Here is a 24,707-nt window from a genome sequence, read left to right on the forward strand (position 1 = left end):
TGGGATGATTTAGTTGGGGTTGGTCCTGCTTTGAGCAGGGGTTGGACTATGATCTCCTGAGGTCCCATTTATCCCTAATATTCTATGATTCTATGACGGGGGGGGGGGGGTGTGTGAAACAGGCTTGGGAAGAATAGATGAAACACTTCATTTCTTCCCCCAAGTTTTGCAGGAGTCAGGAGGAGGGGCAGAGTAGCCGATCCTTGGCCACAGAACCTCATGATGTATGGGGGGTCAGGGAGGGAGAGACAAGGGAGAGGAGCAAGAAAACAGAAATTAGGGAAAGAGCAGAGGCTTCAAATTTGTCATAGGCTGATGCAAAAGAGGTCCTCAAGACGAGTTTGCAGACAACACTCTTGTAGGAATTCCAGCATCTTCCTCTTCATGGCAGCTGGGGAGGCTATTTCTCACTAGGATATTGCCCTTGCATCTGCCTGGCGGGCCCCCATTTCCTCATCTTCTTTATTGGCCGTTTTGGCTAGTAAATTGCTAACTAATAATGTCTGGTAAATTATTCAAGCTCTCTAGTAACCCTCAGTAACGCTGGAGTAGATACTCCCTTTTCCGTAAAGGCCCTCAGATGGCTGAAGTGTCCTCCAAACGAACTCTAAGTACAGGCTCTTTCCTAAAACCTGAAGATATACTTAGATGAGCTTAACTTTTTCCTGCTGAACAAACTTCTATGGAGGAACATTCTTTTTGGATTCACTTGTCAATCCTAGAAATAAGCAGATCATCCAACAGTGACAACCAGTGGAACACGCCATCCAAGAATACTGTGCTGAGCCAACCTGCCTGAATGTTGTCTTTATCTGTGAGAAAAACATTTGTGTAAACCTTGGAAAGGAGCCCCCAAGCTCAGCACAGAGTGCACAGGCCTCAATTCTAGGTCAATTCTAAACAGTACTTCAAGGACTAGGAACCTTGGTAAGACTGACTGCCAGAGTCTCTCTCAAGAAGGCTGGCATCTGTCATTTATATCATGTCCAGGACTAAATACACCACAAAAGTCTTAAAACATAATTCTTTCAAACTGTTCATCAGGGAGGATGTTCAGCTAAATTAACTTGGTGGCAAAATGGTTAAGCTGAGTGGGGAGAACAAGTGAAACCATTAAAAAAGAAAAAAAAAAATATATATATATATATGGTTTAGGATACTACCCAAATCCTGCAGTTCATTTCCATAGGATCTTTTTGTTTTATGAAGCCCCATGAACGTGGATTAGAGATACCTAAAATAAGGTTGATATTTTATGCACATATAGCTCATACAGTATGCACTGCAGAGATTTGATAATTAACACCTTACAGCAGCTAGAACAATAGTGCTATTGGTTATTTAAGGCCCTACGCTGCAACTCTGTATACAGAATTTCCTTTGAAGTCAGCATGTTTCATGCTTGGAGTGCCTGCAGCAGTTCCTTAAGATATTTCTAGGCCATCTCTGTACTTATTTCTGACTGACAGACTTTTAGTTCAATCAAAGTGAGAAAAGTGCAGCTGTAGTACTACTCACGTATACTATTTTTTGACAGCAAATACACAAAATACATAAAGCATGTCTCCTTCTCAAGGCAGTTCTCATATCCAAAAGCTCTGCAGCTCCTAGAAGGCTTATCTGTTATAATCTTTTTACTTATTTAACAAGTGTTAAATTTTATAAAAGCAAAAGGGAAATATTTAGATTCAGAGAAAGCAAAGAAAGGCAAGTGTCACATCTAAGATTTTTGTCTTGTTTTTAAACTTCAAGTTGATACCAATGTCTAAACACCCCCCTCCATTATACTCAGTTGTCTGCTTAAATTGGAAACTTTCAGCAGACAAAGAGTTAAGAAAAGCATAGGTTTTTTTCCCCCCCCCCACATCCTTCACAGTGCTGTAGTAGCAAGCCAGAGGTTAAAGCCATAGCAATACTATTTGTAATCAGACACAATGTTGTTTCTACAGATCTCAAAGACTGGTTTTATTTCCTTAAAAGGCTGCGTCAGAGCAATGACAGAACAAGTTCAGAAACGCTCAAGCTCTCTCTCATTATTACATTACAGAGGACATTGCTGCTTCTGAATATTAAAGAGGCTACTGCAGAACAAGTATATTATACAGTTAAGGGGAGCTACGCTAAGCAGTAAATGAAATATTTCATGTTAATATTTAACTCATTTCACATGACCTTTCTACATAAGGAACAAAATGAAGGACTTAACCTGAATTTTCCCCAAAGGACAATGGATTACACACGAGATTTCTTTATTAAATTCTGCTGCAAATATCTGGCTTCTCTTGTACAAGGTAAGTTTACATAAACTGGGTTTTAAGATTTATTTATTGCTACATACCTTAAAAATCAGAGAGCTGTAATGAATGCTTTAAATTTGACCAAAGCATTGCCCTTATTTTTAAAATGTGTTTCTCAATATATGTTTTTGTCTGAAAAATACAGTTCCTGTTATGTATGTTTATGAAGAAAGGTTATCTTTATAAAATTCAAATCTTGTAACTGCAATTTAAGGTTTCTAGCAAACGGCTCATTTTCTTATAACTGCATAACCCAGTGTTTTTCAGCTTTCATAGTAGCATTTGTATTAAATTGTAGTGCTCAAAAATGTTGTGCTGTAAACAAATGAAGAAAGCAGCTTAAATACTAGCCTTCATAAACCTGTTTTGATGTTCTAGTAAGTACTGATTCAATATTTCATCTTTTGGAGTCAAAAGAATTTTAATTTCAAAGAAAGTATTTATTTGACGTCCAATCTGACACATTTTCATTTACCTCACAGAGGTAGGATAAGGCCCATTACGGGAGATGTTTCAACAGTTTATTTTAAAAACAGTCGTAAGAAGAAAGGATACAAGTAAAGCAACATTCACTGCTATTACTTTCTTAGAGAACCTAGGCTTGCCCTTTTGTAACATTTTTTAGAATTTTGGTTGCTCACTTCGCAATATAACTCTACCATTACCTGTTGTATAACTTCCTCTTCAATCAGATAAAAACCCAAGTACACATAAAAACAATCTTGGAAATGAAGTGCAAGTGCTTTTTAACCTCTTTCTTTCTTTATAATAAAATATTTTCTCTTCTAAAGCCATTTGATTCACTAAATTATGAAGATGTATGCACTAAAGTTTAACTAAACTTTAACTTTAAAGAAATACACGGGTGCATATACAGTAGCTGATTTAGGGGTACAGTGATGTGGCCCAGAAGATGAAGGCAGGGAGAGATGCTGAAGAGCAATAGTGTTTTAATTGATCTGAATTTAGTTTTGTGAATAAGCAATTAAATGTACTGGAATATACAAAATGGGGCCTTGAGGAATTGAACTGACTGGTAAGTGCACGTGTCTGCAAGCAATGTTTTGCAATACTTTCACTTTGCTTTTTAGCTAGCTCTCTCAAATTAAGATGTTTGAATTTTGCCTGAGCCCAATAATTCCTCCCCCCTCATTCCCCACATTCCATCCAGAAAATTCACCACATATAAAGCTTGGAATTTTAACATATTAACCAAAATTTTCAACTGAGTGCTTACAATTCAACACCTAAAAAGTATAGCGAGTGTTCAGAGGTGCCAAACACCTGAAGTAACCATTGACTTCAGAACCTCTGAATCAAGACACTTACGTACCTAAGTTTGAAAGTACTGGCCATAATGTAACAAGATACTCTGAATATCAGGTATTTGATCATGGTAACTCTTTGCTTATGATGAATACCTAGAGAATTTGTGTTCTAGTGTATGCACATTCAAGTTCATCCAGATATAGAGGGCTTAAGCAAAGGACCTCCATACACACTTCTCCTTTGAGGGCAGACGGAGATATGAACAGTATGGTTTTGCCAGAGGTTCTCCATCTTGGCTCAATATATTGGTGTGGGGGCTACAGGATATTCATACATCCAGGGGCCCAAACTTCCCATCAAAGGGCATAGAAAGAGCAACAGCTGTTATTTCAGCTCTAAGGCTGGTACAGTGACTGTGGAGGGCCTGTGTTTTAGCCTCAAGGCCTGCCCCCAGGATGGGTGATGTAGAATTCTGTCCCCTCACATCCTCCTATATTTCCACTCAAAGCTTGACTATTCAAGCCTTGTGCAAAAAGGAGAGAATTTCAACATGACCATAATGGTTTTCTTGCCTTTAAATGTAAGCATATTGAAGAAAGTTTGTGATACCGTCACAAAAAATTAAGTAACAACTGACACAAGAAAAATGAGATTATAGTGAAAATAAATCACTGACATCATCACTATCATTTAAACCTAAATATAGTCACCTTCTCTAAGGAACCACTGTCAATTTCAACACATCTAGATAGATTGTTAGCAGAGATTTCTGATATTTAATTTATTTACCCTATGTAAATCCTATGTAGGTTCTTGTTATTGTTCTCTTGTCTCCTTCCTATACTCATTCCTTCTGTTTGTTACACCAAGTAGTAGCATTCTATCTTTCTTAGACTGTAAACTGTTCAGACTAGGACTTTTTTTCCTCTATACAACACCTAAAACACTGGGTTCCCAATCCTGACTGAGGCCACTTAGTGATACAATAAAACAGATTATTAATATCTCCATGAAACAATGTGAAAGTGGATTTTTCACCATTTATGTTTATTTTTTACATTAGGAGTTAAAAATTATGCATATTCCTAAAATGTCTAAGAAATACTTACATATTGGGGAAGGAATCTTCTCTTCTTACCTGTTAGTGAAGTGCTATGTATACTTATGATACTATACAAAAACCAAAACTGTTTATAATGCTTAGATGCTACAGCACTACAGAAAAGCCCAAGACAGATACCCAATAATCCCATGCAAAAACCCCAGAGGATTCCATTTATGGGATGGACTGTTTTAAAGACAGTTTATATGTAAGAAATAAACAGACTACAGCTTGATTTCTCAGCAACTCCCCAGTTTTCAAATCGATATACTAATTAATATTTCAAGAAAAAAATTCCTCCTCCTACAGAGATGTTGCATATCCTAAGCAGGGCCTAAATCATATAGACAATAGACCTATAAAAATGTATATGCTACTGGATTTTCAAAACCTTTTAATAACTTTGCATTTCCTGTCCTTTAATGCAATACTTATGCTGATGCCCAGCACAGTGAATGTCCTATGTGACACATGCCCTAAAGATCTCATCATTCACTAATTCAGAGTGACTACTCTGTTCACTTTTTAATCATTCACCCATTATAAAACAGTGTTTCTGGCTCTCAGACAAAGCCAGTGCTACCCTACTGTAACAAACCCTCCGGCCCCTAACCCCTGCAACTGGGTACATAATGTCCATTATGCTAACCTATTCTTGGATCTGTTAGTCAGTTGGCAGCAGGCTATACTCCCAGTGCCTGTCATATTTCATTTCTGCTGTGAAAACGCTTACGTCTACCTTTCAAAGACATTCTCCTCCTCCTGCTTTCTCTACAACATCAAAAGGTTGATGATGATGAGAGTGCTGAACTGTTCAGCTTTAAGAGATGTAACGGACTCACTTAAAATCATGCTTGCATATATATGTTTACATAGTAAACATATCCCTTATGAGCCACTAGGAAAAAATATTCTTCTGGGACCTGATTTCCTAACATTGTTCTTGGGCCTGTGTGTTCAGTGCACACCGAAGAGTACTGCTGACTGATGCACAGTTACGGCATAGAAGCAAAATGGATGAATCTTCCATCTAGCGTTGCAGAAAATGGATTAATGTGGTGACGGGGGAAAATAAGACATTCTTCAAACTTGAAATCCTGTGCTCTCCAGTAAGGACAATATGATAAATACACTATTTGCCAAAAATCTAATATATATGTTGTAGAAGATATATGTTATAGAAGATCTCCAATTTTCAACTTTGAGTATTTAAAAAAGCTTCATGTTTCAATTTTACCTGAGTTGGTTATTCTCTGTTTGCAATGCTTTAGAAGCTTGAAAACAAAATTACTTTATTTGATTTTCTATTTGAAAGAAACTAGAAATCTTTTTTTTTTTTAATGAAAGCATGAAATCTTGAGTTTATAAGAAATAGCTATGGAAAGATCTAAATTAATAAACTGCATTGATTTTCTATTCTTTATTCATGAGACACTAATGAGAAATTCTGATCACAAGTGATGTTGACAGATGCAAAATATGCTGTATTTACATGTGAAATATCAATATTTTGCCACAAGCAGTTAACTTGAATAAAGGTTAAAAGTGTTACATAAAGCAAGAGAAAGCATGAATTGTCTTTACAATTGCAAGTAAAACTGTTAGGAGTTCTAAAATAATATTTATCAGGACTGACTGTCTTCCCTTTTCTAGGAATGCATATATATTACACCAAATATGTCAAGAATAAGGACTAATGACTTTGGGAGACTGAACTGCTGTAATGTCATGCTTATGATCTGAGGTATCTGTAAAAAAAATATTTTCACATAAAATATGAAATTATAAACAATTTTGCTGAAACAGAACTGAAATGACTGATCAGTCATGTTAGAAGGTAAATTACAGCCATTGTTTTTAAGAACAGGTTAAGTAAGCTAAAAAAAGAAAATGCATTGTGCTTTCAGGTTTTGTATTCAAAAGCACTAATTTAAAAATGCTACAGCCAAATACAAATGAACCATGGCTCACTTGTTAATTACCATGAAAGTAACAAACAAACTATAGTGATACTTTTGTGGATCATATTGTGGTCTTTGGCTCTTATTTTAATAGTTTTTCTCCTGCTAAATATACCAGGTAATCAGAGAGAGATGAAGCTTTAGTATTGTCCAAACATATTTGTTATGTCCCTATATATGTTATAGGAGCATCCATTTATCAACAGCTGTCAAAAGAGATTCAAATATTTAATAACTCTTGGGTTGACACAGGAGAGAAAGAAAAAAATACAACTAATATAAATAATAATTGGAATTTGCGGAGAACGCAACAGCAGATACATTCCGAACCTTACCGTCAATAAGGGTGAACACAGCATGGGGGGAACAAAGATAAAGTTTATTTTAGAATGTGACATTTATTCCTAACTACCTTCGCATATTGGTGCTTGTGGAACTTAGCACTTCTATGCAATACTAAGAATACAATTTCTGCATCTACAAATGCATAATTCTGTCATCAGATAAAAAATTAAAATTGTCTTTTTTCCCCTTTTAGGTAATTTGAACTATGTTTAATTGAACTATGGTCAGAAGAAAGTTTCTAGAGAGCAAAAAATGAACCAACTTGATGCAACAAAGTCAGGATTTTTAGTGTGCATTGGTGTCTGTATTTTCATCTTCACTTTTATCTATGTAAGAAACACATTTTACAACGAACCAAGTGAAAAAAAATTCATCCCAGATTCAGCACAATGTGGCTTTTATCCAGATGAGCTATGTTCAGCACTTTTTGAGGGGAAAAGTGCTGCACCTCAAATTGGACATTTTTGTCAACAGATTCTTCACCAACCTGAAATGTCTGATTGCATACGGACTCCATGCAATTGCTCTACAGTCTTGAACAGTCTGCATTTTATAACAAAACCACTGTCTGAAGAAGAAGAAAACTTCTCCTTGGCATACATCATCACAATTCACAAGGAGTTAGAAATGTTTGTGAAGCTACTCAGAGCCATTTATCTGCCTCAGAATGTTTACTGCATACACATAGATGAAAAGTCACCACAGGATTACAAAACTGCAGTGCAAACCCTAGTTAACTGCTTTGAAAACATTTTTATTTCATCGAAAAAAGAAAACGTTGTTTATGCAGGATTTTCAAGATTACAAGCAGATATTAATTGCATGAAGGATTTAGTTAATGCCAAAACTCAGTGGAATTATGTTATTAATCTGTGTGGCCAGGATTATCCCATCAAAACGAACAAAGAAATTATACAGTACATCAAAAGTAAATGGAATGGTAAAAACATAACTCCTGGGGTGGTCCAACCTCCTCATATGAAATATAGGACACATCTTAGTTACAAAGAATATGTACACTCAGGAACATCCTATGTGTATCCAACTAAGAATGTGAAAGATGATCCTCCACATAACTTAACTATATATTTTGGTAGTGCTTACTATGTACTCACTCGAAAGTTTGTTGAGTTTTCACTGACTGATATACGTGCAAACGATTTGCTTGAATGGTCAAAGGATACATACAGTCCAGATGAGCATTACTGGGTCACACTGAATCGTTTGAGTGGTAAGTCGCATGTTATTTATACCATGAATTGCCTCCTAGTACCACATTATTATGACATTTCTGCCCAGCAGGGTGATGAGGTTCCCTTTGGAACCCAGCAATGTCATTTGTGTATCAGCTGCAGAGTTTATTTCCTCCATCCTCAGTGGATGTACTGCAGTGTCCACATCCCTGATAGTTTGGGAAACAAAAGATGGAATCCAGAAATATAGTAAGTCTCACAAATGATAGTGCAGACCACTAGTTACTGGGCTAGAATAATGCTACTTTTAAGCATGTCCCCTAACTCCTAAACTACTTGTTTTAATGGAGCAATTGGGCAAACCTATTAGATGTTTCTATTTCAAGGCACCTGTTATTTTTAATATCTGTAAAATGAAGAAAAAAATAAAGGCAGTACTTTAAATAGATAGCTTCAAAGACAATCAAAACGATTTGTGATGCACAGAAAAAAAGCTCAGATTTTCTGTTTTGATTTGATTTTTTTAGATGCTCCAGCTGCCACACCAAATGCAGAATGGGAAGGAAATATACGAGCTATTAAATGGAAAGATCAAGAAGGAGTTGTACATAATGGCTGCAAAGGTAATGTGATAACCGAACACAGAACACACTGGATTTCTGAAATGCCACTAACAGATAAATTGATGCACTTGCTTTAACATCCATTGCAGAATACTTCTTATGTTTCATAATTATCCATGAAATGTCTCAGTCACAGATATTTTATTTTTAAAGTATCATATAAAAGCTACCATACTAAATTACTCTCCTATATTCAGTCCAAATATCTTTTGACATCTTAGACTATTGCAGACTGTTAGAGTACCTATTTACTAAAACTGGTTTTTTAGCCCCCAACTAAGGTGATCTTTCTATAATTGAGTTAGTGAGAGAGTTCTATACATTTTACATTTCAGTAACATTAAAGCTTAAACAACCACTGTTTTTACAAGCCATTGCACACTCACATAATTCTCACCTATTAAATGAAAATGCACCCAGTACACTAACCTTAGTAGCTCCAGTTTTAAACAGAAGAGAGCAGTTTTACTTGACATCCATTTGACAAATATGCATGTTGAACAAGTGAGTCTGCATATGCGCAGAAAGTAACTCGGGATATGCCTATGTGCAGCCCAGCAATATTGGCAAAAATAAGGAAATACTGTGACATCTAAAGAGCTGGTTGGCCCTGGATGAGTATGCAATCACTTACTTTCATTTAAACCTGTAACCGCCATAAACTAAGCAGAGAGGAAATTTGGGTATAGGATAAAAGAAGAAGAATGTACCCCAGAGAGGAGCATGGGATCAGACTTCCAACAGGCCAATGAGCAACTTGAAGCATTGCAATGTGTCACTGAAGCAGCAAGTGGGGGACAATGCACACCTCTTTGCCTAAAATCTATAATCAGTGTGTAGCCTTTGTGTTTATAAACTAACAAACCAGTAATATTCTTTACATCTCCTTCAACAGTGCTTCAGATACAGATACATCTATTTGTCATTTATGCTAGTAGTACTTTAAAGTGTTTTTAAAATATCTAATTCACTGTTCCCCAATTTGTGTACCTTCTGCATTTCACTCAGCTTGGAATTGCTAATGTATTTACATGTTGTCTTTGCAGGTCACTACATCCGAGATATTTGTGTCTATGGACTGGGGGATTTACAGTGGATCATTGAATCACCTAATCTATTTGCCAATAAGTTTGAGCCCACAACATATCCACTTGTTATGGACTGCCTAGAGAGACGCTACAGGCTTAAAGTACTGAAGCAAGCTGAAGTTCCACTAGAAGCCCACTGGCATTTTCAGGACAGTAACTATTTTAATATGAAGCTGAATGTCGAAGCCCACTGAACATCTAAAATACTGAAGAGAAAGAATGGCAAGAAATTAGCAACATATCTTTTAAAAGTGCAGACTTCTTTATGTATATTATAGTTAAGGAAGGTGGTGTCCTCAACCCAGCTCCTGTTTTATTATTCACCAATCACCACCTCTGGGAACTACAAAATGTAAGAAGGTTCCTAATGGTGTTAAGAAACCAGTAATGACTGAATAAAGTACAATTACTATCGCTTCAGTACAGACTGCTTCTGAGAAAGTTCTGAAGAATACAGACAAAAAGATCAGAAGACAAACTTGATGAGACTTTTCCCCCTTATACCTGCAAAAACTACCATATGATTAAATCTGAGACTTATCAAAGAGAAGCAGAAAATTCAAGCTATTCCTGAAAGTGATTCATTCAATGGGGAAATCACTGTTTCATATACCTCTGAAGAAAGCACCATTCAAGATGCTGAAACAGAAAAGATGCAGAGACTGAACAAAGACAGAATATTAATATATTAAAGTTAAATTAAAGTGGCATTTAACTATATGTTCTAGTAAGTAACTTATTTTGAATCAAGGGAGAAGTTTACATAATGAAGTCTTAAAGGGACAGTGTAGGTCAAAAAAATTCACTGAGTTGTTTTAACCTAATAGAGTTACAAGTAACAAATTTCTACAACTGAAAGTGATATATTTTCTCCATTTATTTTGTGCATTTGTCCGCACATTGTATATTGTCAATTTTGCTGCTTTGTTGATAGCCAATTGCACCTCCTGGCTCATGTACTAGCATGGCAACATCACCTATGCACTGCTCTGGTGGAACCTTACATGCATGTTTTTCACTGGAGGGTATTTATCAGCAACAGAACTGCTACTAGTTGAGTTTGGAGCTGAGGGGACCCTCTTCCTGGCATTCCTGCATGGAACTGGGGAACAACAGGAGCAGACAGGGCAACGAGCTACAGACTGTACCTGGGGCTAGAGAGCAACTGAAAATTAGGCAACAGGCCCATTCTTCCATCCCACAGGGTGTTCCTGGGAACATATGCAGGCAGCCCACTTCTCTCAAACACCTGCACATAGCTGTAGAATTCAGAGAATACCTAGCAGTATATGGATATGCACCCCACCTCCAAATCCATTTGTGGACCAAAGGAAGCATTGCTCTGCATCAGGAAGGTGAGGTCCCCATCCAGACCCAACAAAGAGAGGCAGCAGAGCAAGGATTCAGCATAGTTTTTGGGCTAGGAAGGTTTTCTCTTCCCAGGACCCCTTCTGTTCTGGAAAACAGAGCATTTCTTCAGTCCTTCAGCCTCTCCTGGCAGGCCTTACCTCAATCCTGCTGCTAAAATGAGCATTAGGAGTGCAGGGCACAAGCACATTGGGTGGTGCTGTTCTCAGGCCTGCTCACTCTCCTTTGAGTAAAATATTCTTATAAGCACCAGCAAAAGAGAAAAAATTATTCAGATTATGTCACTGTTGAAAGGGGACTCTATGAGAAACTTTCACTTTTTAGTTCACTTAAAAGTATCCAAGTTGTCAGTGTCCCTGCAAAAAAGTGAGTGCACTGGAACCTCATTCCAATGAACCCAAATACACTTCATTTCCTTGAAATAAAGTTTGATGGGATCTAATAAAATACATACTATTATTATACATCTAGAGACTTCCATCTAGATAATACCTTTTTCTATAGCTGCCAATGGGTCCTGCTTTTTGAAAATATTAGTGGCATTCAACAGACCTTCACTGTGCTCTGCCATTTATTTATTTATGGCATTTAATGGACTTCTGCCATGCTTTGCCAAGTTTTTTTTTTTTTAAATCATCTAATACCACTTGCTGGAGTTCCTTTTTCACCCGGTCCCAGTCTACCCATAATATTTCTCTTGGGAGTTCATAGGTCTGCTCTTAAATTTAACCTATTCTCCAGCATGGTACTAACTTCTTCATATTTAAACTCTTAAACCCTTTTAAAGCCATTTTCCTAAATGCTAGTGTGTGACCCCCACATTAAGGGGTGTATGTGTTACCTGCTCCAGACAAGCGGCTCCAAGTCATGGCACCACTATATTGGGGTTCTCATGAGACCTCTTCCATTGAGTTCCCCAAGAACTCAGTTTGACTCCAATCTCGTCACTCAGCTTCCTTTATCAGGCATACAGCAGAGCTGCAGTGAGTGGATCAGACTCAAGTGTAGGGGGTGGATACAGCGTGTACCACACATTCAAAGTTACACAGCAAACTTCTTCTTTTATATAAGTTTACCCATTGGCATTTCAATAATTTTGTGCTTGGCTTCGTCACTTGGTTAGGAACCAATCCCTAAAGAGCATGTACTGTCCATGCACGATTTATTCTTTACCTCATTTTACATTCCAGGCTTACCTTATCCATTGTTATCTTGTCCACTGTAAATGGTTCCCTGGGTGTTCCCCCCTTTATTTTAGCTAGTACAGACATTCTGTTTTCAGCTTGCTGATCCATTTACTTCCCTAATCCTGTCTCACAAGAAATAAGGCCTCACCCATGTCCAATTATTCGTCAAGTCAGGCCTATACCTGTGAGGTGGCGAAAGTATCATTCCCCCTTTCCAGATGCAAAAACTGAGCCACAAAGAGGTTAAATGACTTACCCAAGGCCAAAATGATTTTCTATCCTGAACTGTTTCTTGGCTGCATAGTTTATTTGAAATGAACTTTAATATAAGCACTGAGCATCTCTTCCCTATTTGTTTAGCAAATCAAGAAATTCAACCTCTGCCTCCATAATTATCCATGGTATAAAAAAAATCAGGATACAACTTAGTTATTTAGAAGTACATTGCAGCATTAATCTTATGAATTTCATGGTTTAGAGTCACAGAATAAACTAGCAAATGCCTTTTCTCAAGAAAATTCATCATTAGAGCATTTTTCACTTGTTTAAACTGATTGAAAACTCGGTATTTTGTTAGGTGCATCACTCATCACAAAATAAGCTTTGAACCTTCTGCCTAAATACCATTATAAAACATTAGGAGGATTTATCTGCTATGCACAGATTTTTTAGAAAATAAATGTAATGATCACATTCTTTTTGTTAATAGATCCACTATAAAGGACTCATAGTGCTTAGCTTGCAAATTAACAATCTAATCTGCCACACTTACTCACAAGAAGAAATATATTTCTCCATAATTAAAAAAATTAATGGGTTACTTGTGTAGCAAGGAATCACTTAACATGTGTATGGGTAGCAGAATATGGCCCTAACTGAATAAAATAGGGGGGGAAAAAATCATAGTTTACAGTAAAAACCCCACCCTTGTTAAAATAATATTAAGCTACGATTTAAGAACTGGCAAGCTGAGAAGTTCAGAGTTGAGGCTGATCCTTCCTTAAATGGCTCTTCTATATTTTATGTCGTTTTAATACAAAATTCTACATATAAAAAAATTGGGGGGAGGGCAAGAAGTCACACAATGCCAACACAATGGGGCAGTTTAAGAAAAACATTTCATCCCTAACTCTGAATTGGCACAACCTTGTTGAAGTAAAACCCTTAACTTTATTTTAAACTGAGTTTTTTCAACAACAATTTAAAAACAAGTAATTAATGTGACCGAGGGCTGAGAATAGCATTAGCATATATTTCGGGAAATTTATTAAATGTACATTATTGTTTTTTTACCAGCAAATTGTTCAGGGTTGTAATCTGTATTTATTGACTTTTAAAACTGTTGACCCAATAAACTTCAATGTCAATGTGATTACGTACCAGGAAACTGTATGCTGTATAATGTATCACAGATGTACTAATTCTATAGATGAAAGGCATTTGTAAAACTTCTGAAAGAAAGTTGTTGCACATGTGCAGTAGCTAGCTGCATTTCCAAAAGAAGCATATTTGTGTATGTTTAAAAAGGCACTGGTTCAAATAGTTAAGGTACTATGTCAAGAGAGTATTAAAACCTGCTGAGAATGACATTTTCAAAATAAAATGTTAAAGAAATGCAAAAGATGCCATTCTATTTTTTAAAATGTAATTTACCACAGCTTATGATAAATGTTATATTTTAAAAGTGCCCATGGTATCAATTAGGGAGCCTGTTAAACATTGCAAGGATAAGAACAGAATCCAAAATATGGTTTTGAAGAACATAATGAAACTTGTATTTCACGGATTTATCAAATCAATGGACTAGAAATACATTGTTCAAGGTTCTGTCCTCTCTCCCCTCCTGTCCGATGTACATATTAATCCCCTTTTTCCCTTCAAGTTCAGTCTTTGCTCTGCAGGAATGCTTGAACTTTCTTGCTAACTGTATGCATTATAGTCTTCTTATTGAGTACCTGATGAAGTTGTGATTGCCAGCAGGTGGTGGCTCACTCTTCCATTTGCTTCCAGCACTTGTTATTCAGAAGGGGGTTTAACCAAGTTAAGAATCCTGGTATAACTTTTGACCATGGAAGCCTGCAACATATCTGACACTTAAAAAAGTGCTTTTTTGGTTGTGCAATCTGCATCTTAACCATTTGATTACCTCATAACAGCAACAAAGACTATAGTGATAAGCTTGTATTATTGTAAAACCCTTGCCAGTCCTCTCATTGTGGCTGCTCCCTCACCTGCAGTTTCTTCAGAATGTGGCATCACAGTTACTCAGTGGTTTGAGGTATCATGATCACATTATGCCCATCGTGCATGCCTTACAGTCGGTGGCTATAATGGAGCAGATTAAAAGCCAGCAGTTCTAGTATTAAAATCATACACCCTAACGGTTTTGGGTCCTGATTATATCAAGGCCTACCTGCTATTGGAACTTGTACTAATGGCTCTTACTGAACTACTTTGAGATGGACACTATCAACTTGAAAACTAGTCATTTTCCAAAAATAGAATTAAAATAAGGGTTTATCATTCAGATGATAAGAGAAAAGATACAATCAATCTGTTTCTTAACAATACAGACTTGTGTTTGACTTCTCATGTTTCAAGTGCTAGTTGTTCTACCGGTTTCACTTTTTTAATGGCAGCTCTGACTTGAATCCTAAGCAGCAGGAGACAGAAGGTGTAAGAGTGGAAAAACAATTTAAAAGCAACTACTGTGTGTCTAAACCACTTCAAAAAAAAATTCTCAAATGTTAACCACCGCATAGTGTCTTTCATGAAAGAAAGCAGTATTGGCAGTTGCCCCTTGCTTTCCTGTCTTGTTAGCAAAACAAAATACGAACTAGACTTTATAAGCTTTCAGCTACAGCAGAAGAATTTAGATAGACAACATATTTGAGATTTGCTTCATATAAGGTTTTTGCTGGGAATGAAGTTATTTCAGGGTCACGGGACCCTTGTCAGAAAGGAAATACAAAAATGGACAATCTTCCTTCCAAGTGTCTAGGGATTTCAGAAGCCTCTGAACATGGTACACAATATGTATCTTGCCAAAATGAGCTAATGCAACCTGAACTTACTTACTTTTGTTGCCTTAAATCAGACCCAAACATGCATTTGCAAGTTGTTTTTATGGACATGCGTTTCAGAGACACTGTACAAGACACTTTTTCCAAATGAGCTGCATGTGAAATTTAGCAAATTTATGGTGCAAGATGTAAGCACCAAAATGCAAATTGGTGTTCAGATACAGTTGTGCATTCTGCCTGTGTAAATAATGCTTTTGTGCATTCATGTTTTCAGATATAACTTAAAACTCCACGTTTGAAAAACTATGGCTCCTTCTGTTTTTCAGTTTGAAATTAAGTGTGGTAGGGGAAATACATTTGCTAGTTTCCTGATTAGCTGGCTTAGTAAAGAGAAGTTAGACACTACGTAATAATATGCAGGGTGCCTAGCAGTGAACAATAGTTTCTATAACACTAGTAAGATTACTGCATGTTCTGGGATGGGCAATGTTTGGAAAAGAGATGAGTAAGGAGCAATATCATAGGGGTCTATAAAATCATGAACAGAGTGGACAAAGTGAATAAGGAAGTGTTATTTACCCCTTCTCATAAAACAAGAACCAGGGGTCACTCAATGAAATTTACAGGCAGCCTGTTTAAAACAAACAAAAGGAATCACTTCTTCTCACAATGCACAGTCAACCTGTGGAACTCGCTGCCAGGCCAAAACTATAATTGGGTTTAAAAAAATCAGATAAGTTCATGGAGAATAGGTCCATTAATAGTTATCACCATGATGGTCAGGGATGCAACCCCATGCACTGGGTGTCCCTAGGCCTCTGACTACCAGATATTAGGACTGGATAACAGTGTATGGATTACTTGATGATTGTCCTGTTCTGTTCATTCCCTTTGAAGCACCTGGCATTGGCCAGTGTCAGAACAGGATACTGGGCTAGACAGACCATTGGTCTGATCCAGGATGGCCATTTTTATGTTCTATTAGTAGAGGTCCCATAAGTTCTCTACATTCACCACCACGGAAGACTCATGTGGTGACCCCAAGTACCATCATTACTCCCATGATTTCTGTTTGTGTGAATGGACCAAATTCTTAAGAGATAAGTGTATGAGGTGGTATCTCAGTGTTCAGCAGAAAATTTATGAAAAGATTTATGCTTCAGAAAATTCTTGCAGGACATGACTTTGCTGTCTACTTGGCAGAGGATAGGCAGGCTCTCTTTGCCTTCTTCATGGCAGTGGCATACATTTACAGAATTCCGGGTCTCTGCGTCTGTCTGTATCAGACAATTTCTCTCACAACTGAAACTGGTTTTCTTCCTTCCTATTTTTCCTGTTGCAATTTATCCATGAACCATGATAACTGGTTTATGTGGTGGAGTAGAAAAGCGTGCTTTGGTGGAAGAGTGTCTACCAGCAATATACCAGAGTGGTTATAGTGATCCACTAATTCTTATAGGCTTTGGCCTCTTGGTTGGGGAGAGTCATCTATAAGTACATTTGGAAATTTAGCATGGCCCAGAAACTGGGTTGCGGGGGTGGGGACTGACTCATGATTTACCCTTATTAATGTAATGGGTACAAGTTTTTATTTTAGATTGGAGAAGTATTATAAGTAGGAGGCATGGAAGAGATGACTTGTTTCTCTTTCCCCTGTACGCATCCTGTCTGACGAACTAGCCTAGGGCCATTGTATGCTCCCAGAGATTAGCTGTATGAAACCTCAAGTGTGGAGTTCAGATGGAAAGTTTTGGGCTATTGTGTAAGCCATAGTCTATATCAGTGTTTCCCCAAGACAATGAGTCTTCTGAATTTCATCACTATGACAAAGTATCTTTCTAAATTCTTTGGGAAGCACTTGGTGTCTAACTGTTTGCTAATTATCAGGTATTCAGGTTAGTCTGCGGGCTCACAATTTAAGAGGACATACAAAATAGATTTTTTTGGAATGAACTTTTACGCAGTTAAGATTAGTAGAGATTAGAGTGACTACCTAACCTCCAGATTTATGCTCTGTGGGTATGTATTTGTGCTGCCTACAGTGTCCTCCCGGGGTGACATGAACTAAGAGGTCTCAGGATTATCAGGTTTTTATGGTAGAATGCAGGTTAAGACATACATCTGTAATAAAACAGTGGAGGCTTAGATGCTTATCGACTAACAATGGATTTATTTTAACCTAATTTAAAATAACCTAATTTTTTTAGAAGTCAAACAATCAGGTGAACAAAAGAAAACTGTTTCAATTACTTAGCACAATAGAGTATATGAAATCTGCTGACAGTTTCTGAACTTTAGTCATAATATTTATGTTTAAATATATTCTTCCTCTCCCACGTAAAAAAATTTAAGGTTGTCCACTGACTGAATGAAAGAGATACTGGATATGAAGGGAGTGGAATCAAACACATAGCCTATAGGTTATGCTGTAATAAACTTACATTTTTCCTACACACACAAAAAAATTATTTAATTTTGCAATCAGTGTAATCATAATAGCCATGCTAGAGCTGATCACTGTTGCATCAGAAGTTCCTTCTTTTGAGAACACATTCTCACTTATCTTTAAGATACGGGTTAACAAAACAGAATGTCTTTAAATACGTCAGCTAGCACAACAGAAGCTGTCACCATTGCCACTATCTGGACTCTAGCTGCCAAGAGGTCTCTCTGGGAATTGGTAAAATCTAGAATGCAGTATTGTGGAAGGCTTTGCATCCGGAGAGACAGCCTATACCAGATATTAACAAACAGTATTCCTAATAGTCAATCACTAATCATAGAAAATACTGTATATACAAAATCACCCTTTTTTTGCTTCATATTCTCACATTCACTTCAGTTTGTTTCTGACTACTGCATAAATAAAAAGACTGCACGCACAAGGGGAATACAGCTAATTATTGCTTTCAATATAAACAAGCCATTAACTACCAGAAAGCATAGAAACCAGCTCCCGTAGGATCCCATTTACTAAACTTCTGCTCACCTGAGCTTAAGGCAATTGGATCAGAGCTATCTCAATATATATTTGAGTGTTTATTTTCTGAACATTCAACACTACTCTAAATCTTCAGTCTTAACCACATATCAAATGAAGTACAGACCAAAATGTAGGGCCTGGTCTACATAAACATTTTACTGTGTCAGTTATGAGTGTGATTTTTGTTTTTAAACTAACATAACCATGTCTGTAAAAGTCCTATTGCACATACAGTTACTCCAGTACAAGCTTATGTTGCTTTCCCGAACCAGAATAAGCTACACTGGTAAAATCACTTCTATACTGATATCAGTACATCTACATTAGAGGGTTTTGCTGGTATAGCTATACTAATAAAATTATACTGGTCAAACTCTCCTACTGCAGACAAGGCCTAGATTGAGTTTACTAAAACCTATGTTAAGAATCAGAGTCCTCTGATGTACTTCAGTTAACGGTGTATATACATTTTTGAGAGTCAAACTACTAATGCAGGTTCTTTGCAATTCACTTAAAAGTTCACACAGGAGAAAATAGTACACTAAGTGTCATGAATTAAAACCAAAAAAGCAAGGAAGTTTACAGTTAAGGATTAAACAAAAACACAAGGGAGGCAATTTAACTAAATTCTGAAGTTTTAATGCTTAAGGCTTGTCTACACAGGGATTTTAAAAACAGATCAAATCTAATCAGTCCGGTTTGAAAATCCTTGCATACATATGACAAAACCCACCATTGCACACTAACTCTGCATTATCTGGAACTCTGGAGTCTTCTTGCAAAGTGGACTAGGTTTGCTTCTAATTGAATTAATGCAGTCTTTTGTTTGTGTGCACGCAATTGCTGAGCACCACCTTTTGCATGCTTCAATGCTACCCCACAGTGCTTTGCAGATCGACCCTTACTGACCTGTCTGTTTACTTATATAATCTCCATGCTCTGGTGTCATGTTCCCAGGATGACCTTTCCTCTCCTTTAAAAGTTGGCACAGAGTCAGATTATGCCCAGTATATCATTATTCTGGCAATATAACCACACTAGCGCTCCAGAAGCTCCACAACATGCTTCGAGCAGCTGCTTGGAGTCACGCTGAGACCTTGGATCTCATCACTATCTGGGGTGAAGCATTGTTTCAGGGAGTTGTTGTGGCCAGCCACAGAAATAAGGCTTGTGTGCAAAACACATGTCCATGAGGGGACATGAGCCTAGGATGCCAACTAGTGCTGGAAAAAGTTCAAGCAGCTCAGGAGAAAATATATTGAAACAAGAGATAAAAGGAGACAATCTGGTAGGGAACATGTGATCTGTCCATTTTTGGATGAACTGGACAGGATTCTACAAAATTATAGTACTAGCCATTCCAGGCACTATTTGGAGCCTACTGCCTGCCCTCCCCCCCCCCAAGTGAGCATGACTGGCTAGATCATTTGTGCTTGTAAAATATGCACAATATTTTCTACCCTTGAGTCCTCAGTTATAAGAAGCACAATTCAGGCATTAAAATGCTAGTTTGCATCTGTAATTACTCAGTTTGTATACTGAACCGCTGGGCTGGCACACAGACGTAATCGTTATATTTTGAAAATCTAGCCCACAAGGTCTAAGCCACTTTTTTTATTTAATTTTTAAGAGGTTTAGTTTTGCTCAGTCCAGACAATTTAATACGATAAATGGGACAAAAGATTTTTTAAAAATAAACCACAAATATTTAGCAAATAAAATAAACCCTTCTTGAACTGAAATTAAAAGACTAAAGTGTCTGGAGAAAATACTAAAATGAACAAGACATTTGGTTTTGGAGAATAGCTGCTGTAAAACCAAACTAATTTTAAGAACAAGGGTTTTAAGATGTGCATTTGAAAGCATTTTCTAAGATAATCAAAAAGGAACTACTAAGATCAATTCTGTTAAAAGGATATAAAGAATTATTTTCACACTACTAGAAAAGTCAAGCCTTTGAGTTTTGCAGGTGTAACCTCAATTTGTATGTGCAGCTGTTCAAATGTTTGTGTTAAGAAGTATTTGCCTGTGTCATACAACGTCTGCATATTTACATGTACATCCAGGCTATGGTCACATTTACTCCCATGTGTTTTTAAAGCAAAAACAAGATTTAATGATTAAACTTACCCTGTGACAAACTTCTGTTTTAATTTCTTTAAGAGCACGTTCAGAGAACACACAGCCACAATTCCGCAAAAAACAAAACCTTGGGGAAAAAATAAAACCAGAGTAATTTGATACTAACATTTTAGAAAATTTAGTTTACCAGTAGCAGACATTTTATTTTATACACATATAGTAAATAAATTAAACCAACACTGCAGATCGCAACAAGTAATTTACCTGTTAGCTCTCTGTACACCCCCTTGTGGCTTATCACCAGATACACAAGTATGATGTAGCTGATTTGTATTAATGATCAGCAAAGTCATTACAATTACTAACTAAACAAATAATAAAGATCAAGCATTCTGAATTACACTATGTACTTTGTTAAACTAAATTATACTGGTCAAAATACATTATTTTTATACTATTTCAGGGAATACTAACAGGTTTACTACAATCTCTCAAAAATTAATGAATTTTTACTAGGCCTCAGTACACTTTGCTACTGATTCATGTAGGTTCCCCAGATTATCTGAAGTATCCAAGCACTAATCAAACTGTGGTATATGTATGATGAGCACTTGGAGGAGTGATGGACACTCTACACCATGACTCTTCTCATTGTGGCTGCTGCAAAGATCACATTCCTAGCCCATCACTTTCCCAAACCATGTCACCCCTTCCTTTGCATCATTCCATGGACTCTCCTATCTCTATCACATCAAACATAAGCAGCTTGTATTCACTTTCAAGGCCCTTCACTGTCTATCCACATTTTATCATCTCTCATTCGCTAGTGAGTAGTCAACGTTCGCCTCAATCAACCCAAGATGCCAGCCTTGTTACTTGTTACATTTTCAAACGAACATCTTCATATTTTTTCATACGCTTCCCCTTATACTTGTGAGGCACTCCTTGTAAACGTGCACTAAGCTACGTCATTATCCATCTTCAAAACCTCTCTCAAAACTTTCCTTTGCTCTGTCATTTGTAGTTTTTAAGAGCAGGTTAGACTTATTTTTATTAGTAGTTTTTAAGAACAGGTTAAACACAGTCCCAGAAAACTGGAGAAGGGCAAACATAATACCTATTTTTAAAAGGGGTAACAAGGAGGAACTGAGGAATTACAGATCAGTCAGCCTAACTTCAATAGGCAGAAAGATACTGGAGCAAATTATTAAACAATCAATTTGCAAGCACTTGGAGGATAATAGGGTTATAAGGAATAGTCAGCATGGATTTGTCAAGAACAAATCTTGCCAAACCAACCTAATTTCCTTCTTTGATACAATTACTGATCTAGTGGACAGAGGGAAGCTTTTAGAAAAGTTTTTGACATAGTGCCACATGACAGTCTCATAAGCAAGCTAGGGAAACGATCTCTAGATGAAATTACTATAAGGTGGGTGCTCAACTAGTTGAAAGACTGTACTCAAAGAGTAGTTATCAAAGATTTGCTGTCAAGTTGTGAAGGCGTATCTAGTGGGGTCCACAGAGGTCAGTCCTAGGTCTAGTACTATTCAATATTTTAATTAATGACTTTGATGATGGAGTAGAGAGTATGCTTATAAAATCTGCAGATGACACGAAGCTGAAAAGGGTTGTAAGCATTTTGGAGAGCAGGTTTGAAATTCAAAATGGCCGTGACGAATTGGAGAACTGATCTGAGTTCAACAAAATGAAATTCAGTAAAGCCAAGTGCAAAGGACTTCAATGAGGATGGAAAAAATCAAATGCACAATGATAAAATGGAGAATAACTATCTAGATGGTAATACTGCTGAAAAGGATCTGGCAGTTATAATGGACCACAACTTGAATATGAGTCATCAATGTGACAGCTTAAAAAAAGTTGAATATGATTCTCGGGTGTATTAACAGGAGTGCAATATGTAAGACACAGGAGGTAATTATCCTGTTCTATTCAGCACTGGTGAGGCGCCAGCCGAGTAGTGTCCATTCCGGGCACTACAATTTAGGAAAAATGTGGACAAACAGGAAGGAGTCCAGAGGAGAGCAACAAAAATGATAAAAGGTTTAGAAAACCTGACTTATGAGAAAAGGTTAAAAAAACTGGGCATGTTTAGTTTTGAGAAAAGAAGACTGAGGGGGAGCCGATAATAGTCTTCCAACATTTTAGGGACTGTATATAAAAAAATTTGTGATCAATAGTCCTCCACGTCCACTGACGACAGGACAAGAAATAATGGGATTTCTCTGCAGCAAGGGAGATTTAGGTTAGATATTAGGAAAACCTTTCTAACTATAAGGGTATTTAAGCTCTAGAATAGGCTTCCATGTGAGATTGTGGAGTTTCAATCACTGGAAGCTTTTAAAAACAAGTTGGACAAACAGCTGTCAGGGATCATCTAGGTTTCCTTGGTCCTGCCACAGTGCAGGGGACTGGACTTGATGACTTCTCAAGATCCAGTCCAGCCCTACATTTTTATGATGCTTACAAAAAAAAGTTGGCAATGGTTAGGTTGCTGAGACCACTATCATGCTGATCAGCACTGTCTCATTGTTTCCTTGTACTCCCCAATCTGTCTGTCTTCCTTTATTGTCTCTTGATTTATAGACAGTAAGATCCTTAGAGCAGGGACTCTTTTTTTATTGTTGTTCTTGTGTAATAGTACAGCGCCTACCACAATGGGGCCCTGGTCCATTACTAAGGCTCCTAGGCACTATGAACACACTAATAAATAAATAAATAAATAAAAATGTTGTGGCTATTCACAGTAATTCACAAAACATTTGATTTGAAAATTAATTTGAGACGTGGATTAAACAATGCCATTTTTTAAAATATGAACCTAAGTAATATGTAGAGTCTTGGAGAGGTTTAGCTAAATTTTTAATTCCCACCATAATTCAGTTTTTCAGTGTCTAATATAAAATGTTTGAAAATAAGCCAAACATAATTCTTACTTTTATACAGTTCAAAATAACCATATTACCAGGGCATAAACATACAACATAACTACATTTCTGCTAACTACTAAATGAGCAGTATTGCCAATGGGAGCTATATTCTTAACATCATCTTTGTGGCAAAAATGTTGTTATACCTTAACTTTAAGAGATACTCAGGAGAAACACCTAGTGTGCCACAAAAAGGGAAAGAGAAAAAAAGTGTGTGATGGATCTGGTAATGGTTCTGTGTATGGTTTATATGCTTGGGGAAAGAGCTTCCTTTCAAATAACACAATATGGCCACAAAAAAAAACCTACCAAAGCTTCAAGTAACACTAAATAAGAGTCACTCCACCACCTTGAAACATTTGCTTTGCATTAAAAGGAAGATGACAAAGCATTCATGAACAGATAAACGAGCCATTAGGCATTCAGCTAAGAACATAAGAACAGCCATACTGGGTCAGACCAATGGTCCATCTAGCCGAACATCCAGTCTTTCGACAGTGGCCAATGCAGGGAATGAATAGAACAGGCAATCATCAAGTGATCCATTCCACTGGCTATTCCCAGCTTCTGGTAAGCAGCAATTCCTTCCCCTCCTTGCTAACAGCCATTGATGGACCTATCCAACACGAACTTATCTAGTTCTTTTCTGAACTCGGTTATAGTCTTGGCCTTCACAACATCCTCTGGCAAGGAGTTCCACAGGTTGACTGTGTGTTGTGTGAAGAAATATTTCCTTTAGTTCATTTTAAACTTGCTGCTTATTAATTTCATTTGGTGATCCCTAGTTTTTGTGTTGAGTAAATAACACTTCCTTATTTACTTTCTCCCCACGAGTCACGATTTTATAGACCTTTATCATACCCCCCCTTAGTGTCTCTTTTCCAAGATGAAAAGTTCCAGTCTTATTAATCTCTCCTCATATGGAAGCTTTTTCATATTCTTAATCATTTTAGTTACCCTTTTCCAATTCCAATAGATCTTTTTTGAGATGGGTCGACCAGATTGACATGCAGTATTCAAGATGTGGGCGTACCATGGATTTATAAAGAGGCAATACGATATTTTCTGTCTTATGTATCCCTTTCCTAATGAATACCAACATTCTGTTAGCTTTTTTGACTGCTGCTGCACATTAAGTGGATGTTTGCAAAGAACTATCCACAATGACTCTCTCTTTCTTGAGTGATAACAGCTAATTTAGACCCCATCATTTTATATATATAGTTAGAATTATG

At 37.0% G+C, this 24,707-nt stretch overlaps 2 protein-coding genes across 4 annotated transcripts in view; one reads left to right on the forward strand and one right to left on the reverse strand.

Moving 5' to 3' along the window:
* RTF2 (replication termination factor 2) overlaps window positions 1-24,707 on the reverse strand; it is a 51,511-nt gene that overhangs the window by 19,861 nt on the left and 6,943 nt on the right. The window contains exon 5 of the mRNA XM_067554197.1: window positions 20,570-20,648. Within this exon, the coding sequence (XP_067410298.1) occupies window positions 20,570-20,648 (79 nt within the window). The remainder of the gene's footprint in view (window positions 1-20,569; window positions 20,649-24,707) is intronic.
* LOC137157070 (beta-1,3-galactosyl-O-glycosyl-glycoprotein beta-1,6-N-acetylglucosaminyltransferase 7-like) lies at window positions 1,963-10,598 on the forward strand. 3 transcript variants are annotated; one of them, XM_067554194.1, is made up of 5 exons: window positions 1,964-2,291; window positions 6,322-6,412; window positions 7,168-8,205; window positions 8,695-8,790; window positions 9,837-10,598. In XM_067554194.1, the coding sequence occupies exons 3-5, from the start codon at window positions 7,227-7,229 to the stop codon at window positions 10,070-10,072; spliced, it is 1,311 nt and encodes a 436-aa protein (XP_067410295.1). In that variant the 5' UTR covers window positions 1,964-2,291; window positions 6,322-6,412; window positions 7,168-7,226; the 3' UTR covers window positions 10,073-10,598. The 3 variants fall into 3 exon arrangements, with proteins under 3 accessions (XP_067410297.1, XP_067410295.1, XP_067410296.1); XM_067554195.1 differs by lacking the exon at window positions 1,964-2,291 and adding an exon at window positions 4,396-5,777; XM_067554196.1 differs by lacking the exon at window positions 6,322-6,412 and having other exon boundaries at window positions 1,963-2,291.

This window comes from Emydura macquarii, unplaced genomic scaffold (genome assembly GCF_026122565.2).
Source record: "Emydura macquarii macquarii isolate MOO-44397 ecotype Brisbane River unplaced genomic scaffold, CSIRO-AGI_Emac_v2 contig_1483, whole genome shotgun sequence".
In the NCBI taxonomy this organism is placed as follows: domain Eukaryota; kingdom Metazoa; phylum Chordata; order Testudines; family Chelidae; genus Emydura; species Emydura macquarii.

Coding starts and splice junctions, on each gene's coding strand:
- LOC137157070 (XM_067554196.1), top strand. CDS start 7,227: ATGAACCAACTTGATGCAACAAAGTCAGGATTTTTAGTGTGCATTGGT. Junction 8,206..8,694: donor CACACTGAATCGTTTGAGTG/GTAAGTCGCATG, acceptor TGATTTTTTTAG/ATGCTCCAGCTGCCACACCA. Junction 8,791..9,836: donor TGTACATAATGGCTGCAAAG/GTAATGTGATAA, acceptor TTGTCTTTGCAG/GTCACTACATCCGAGATATT.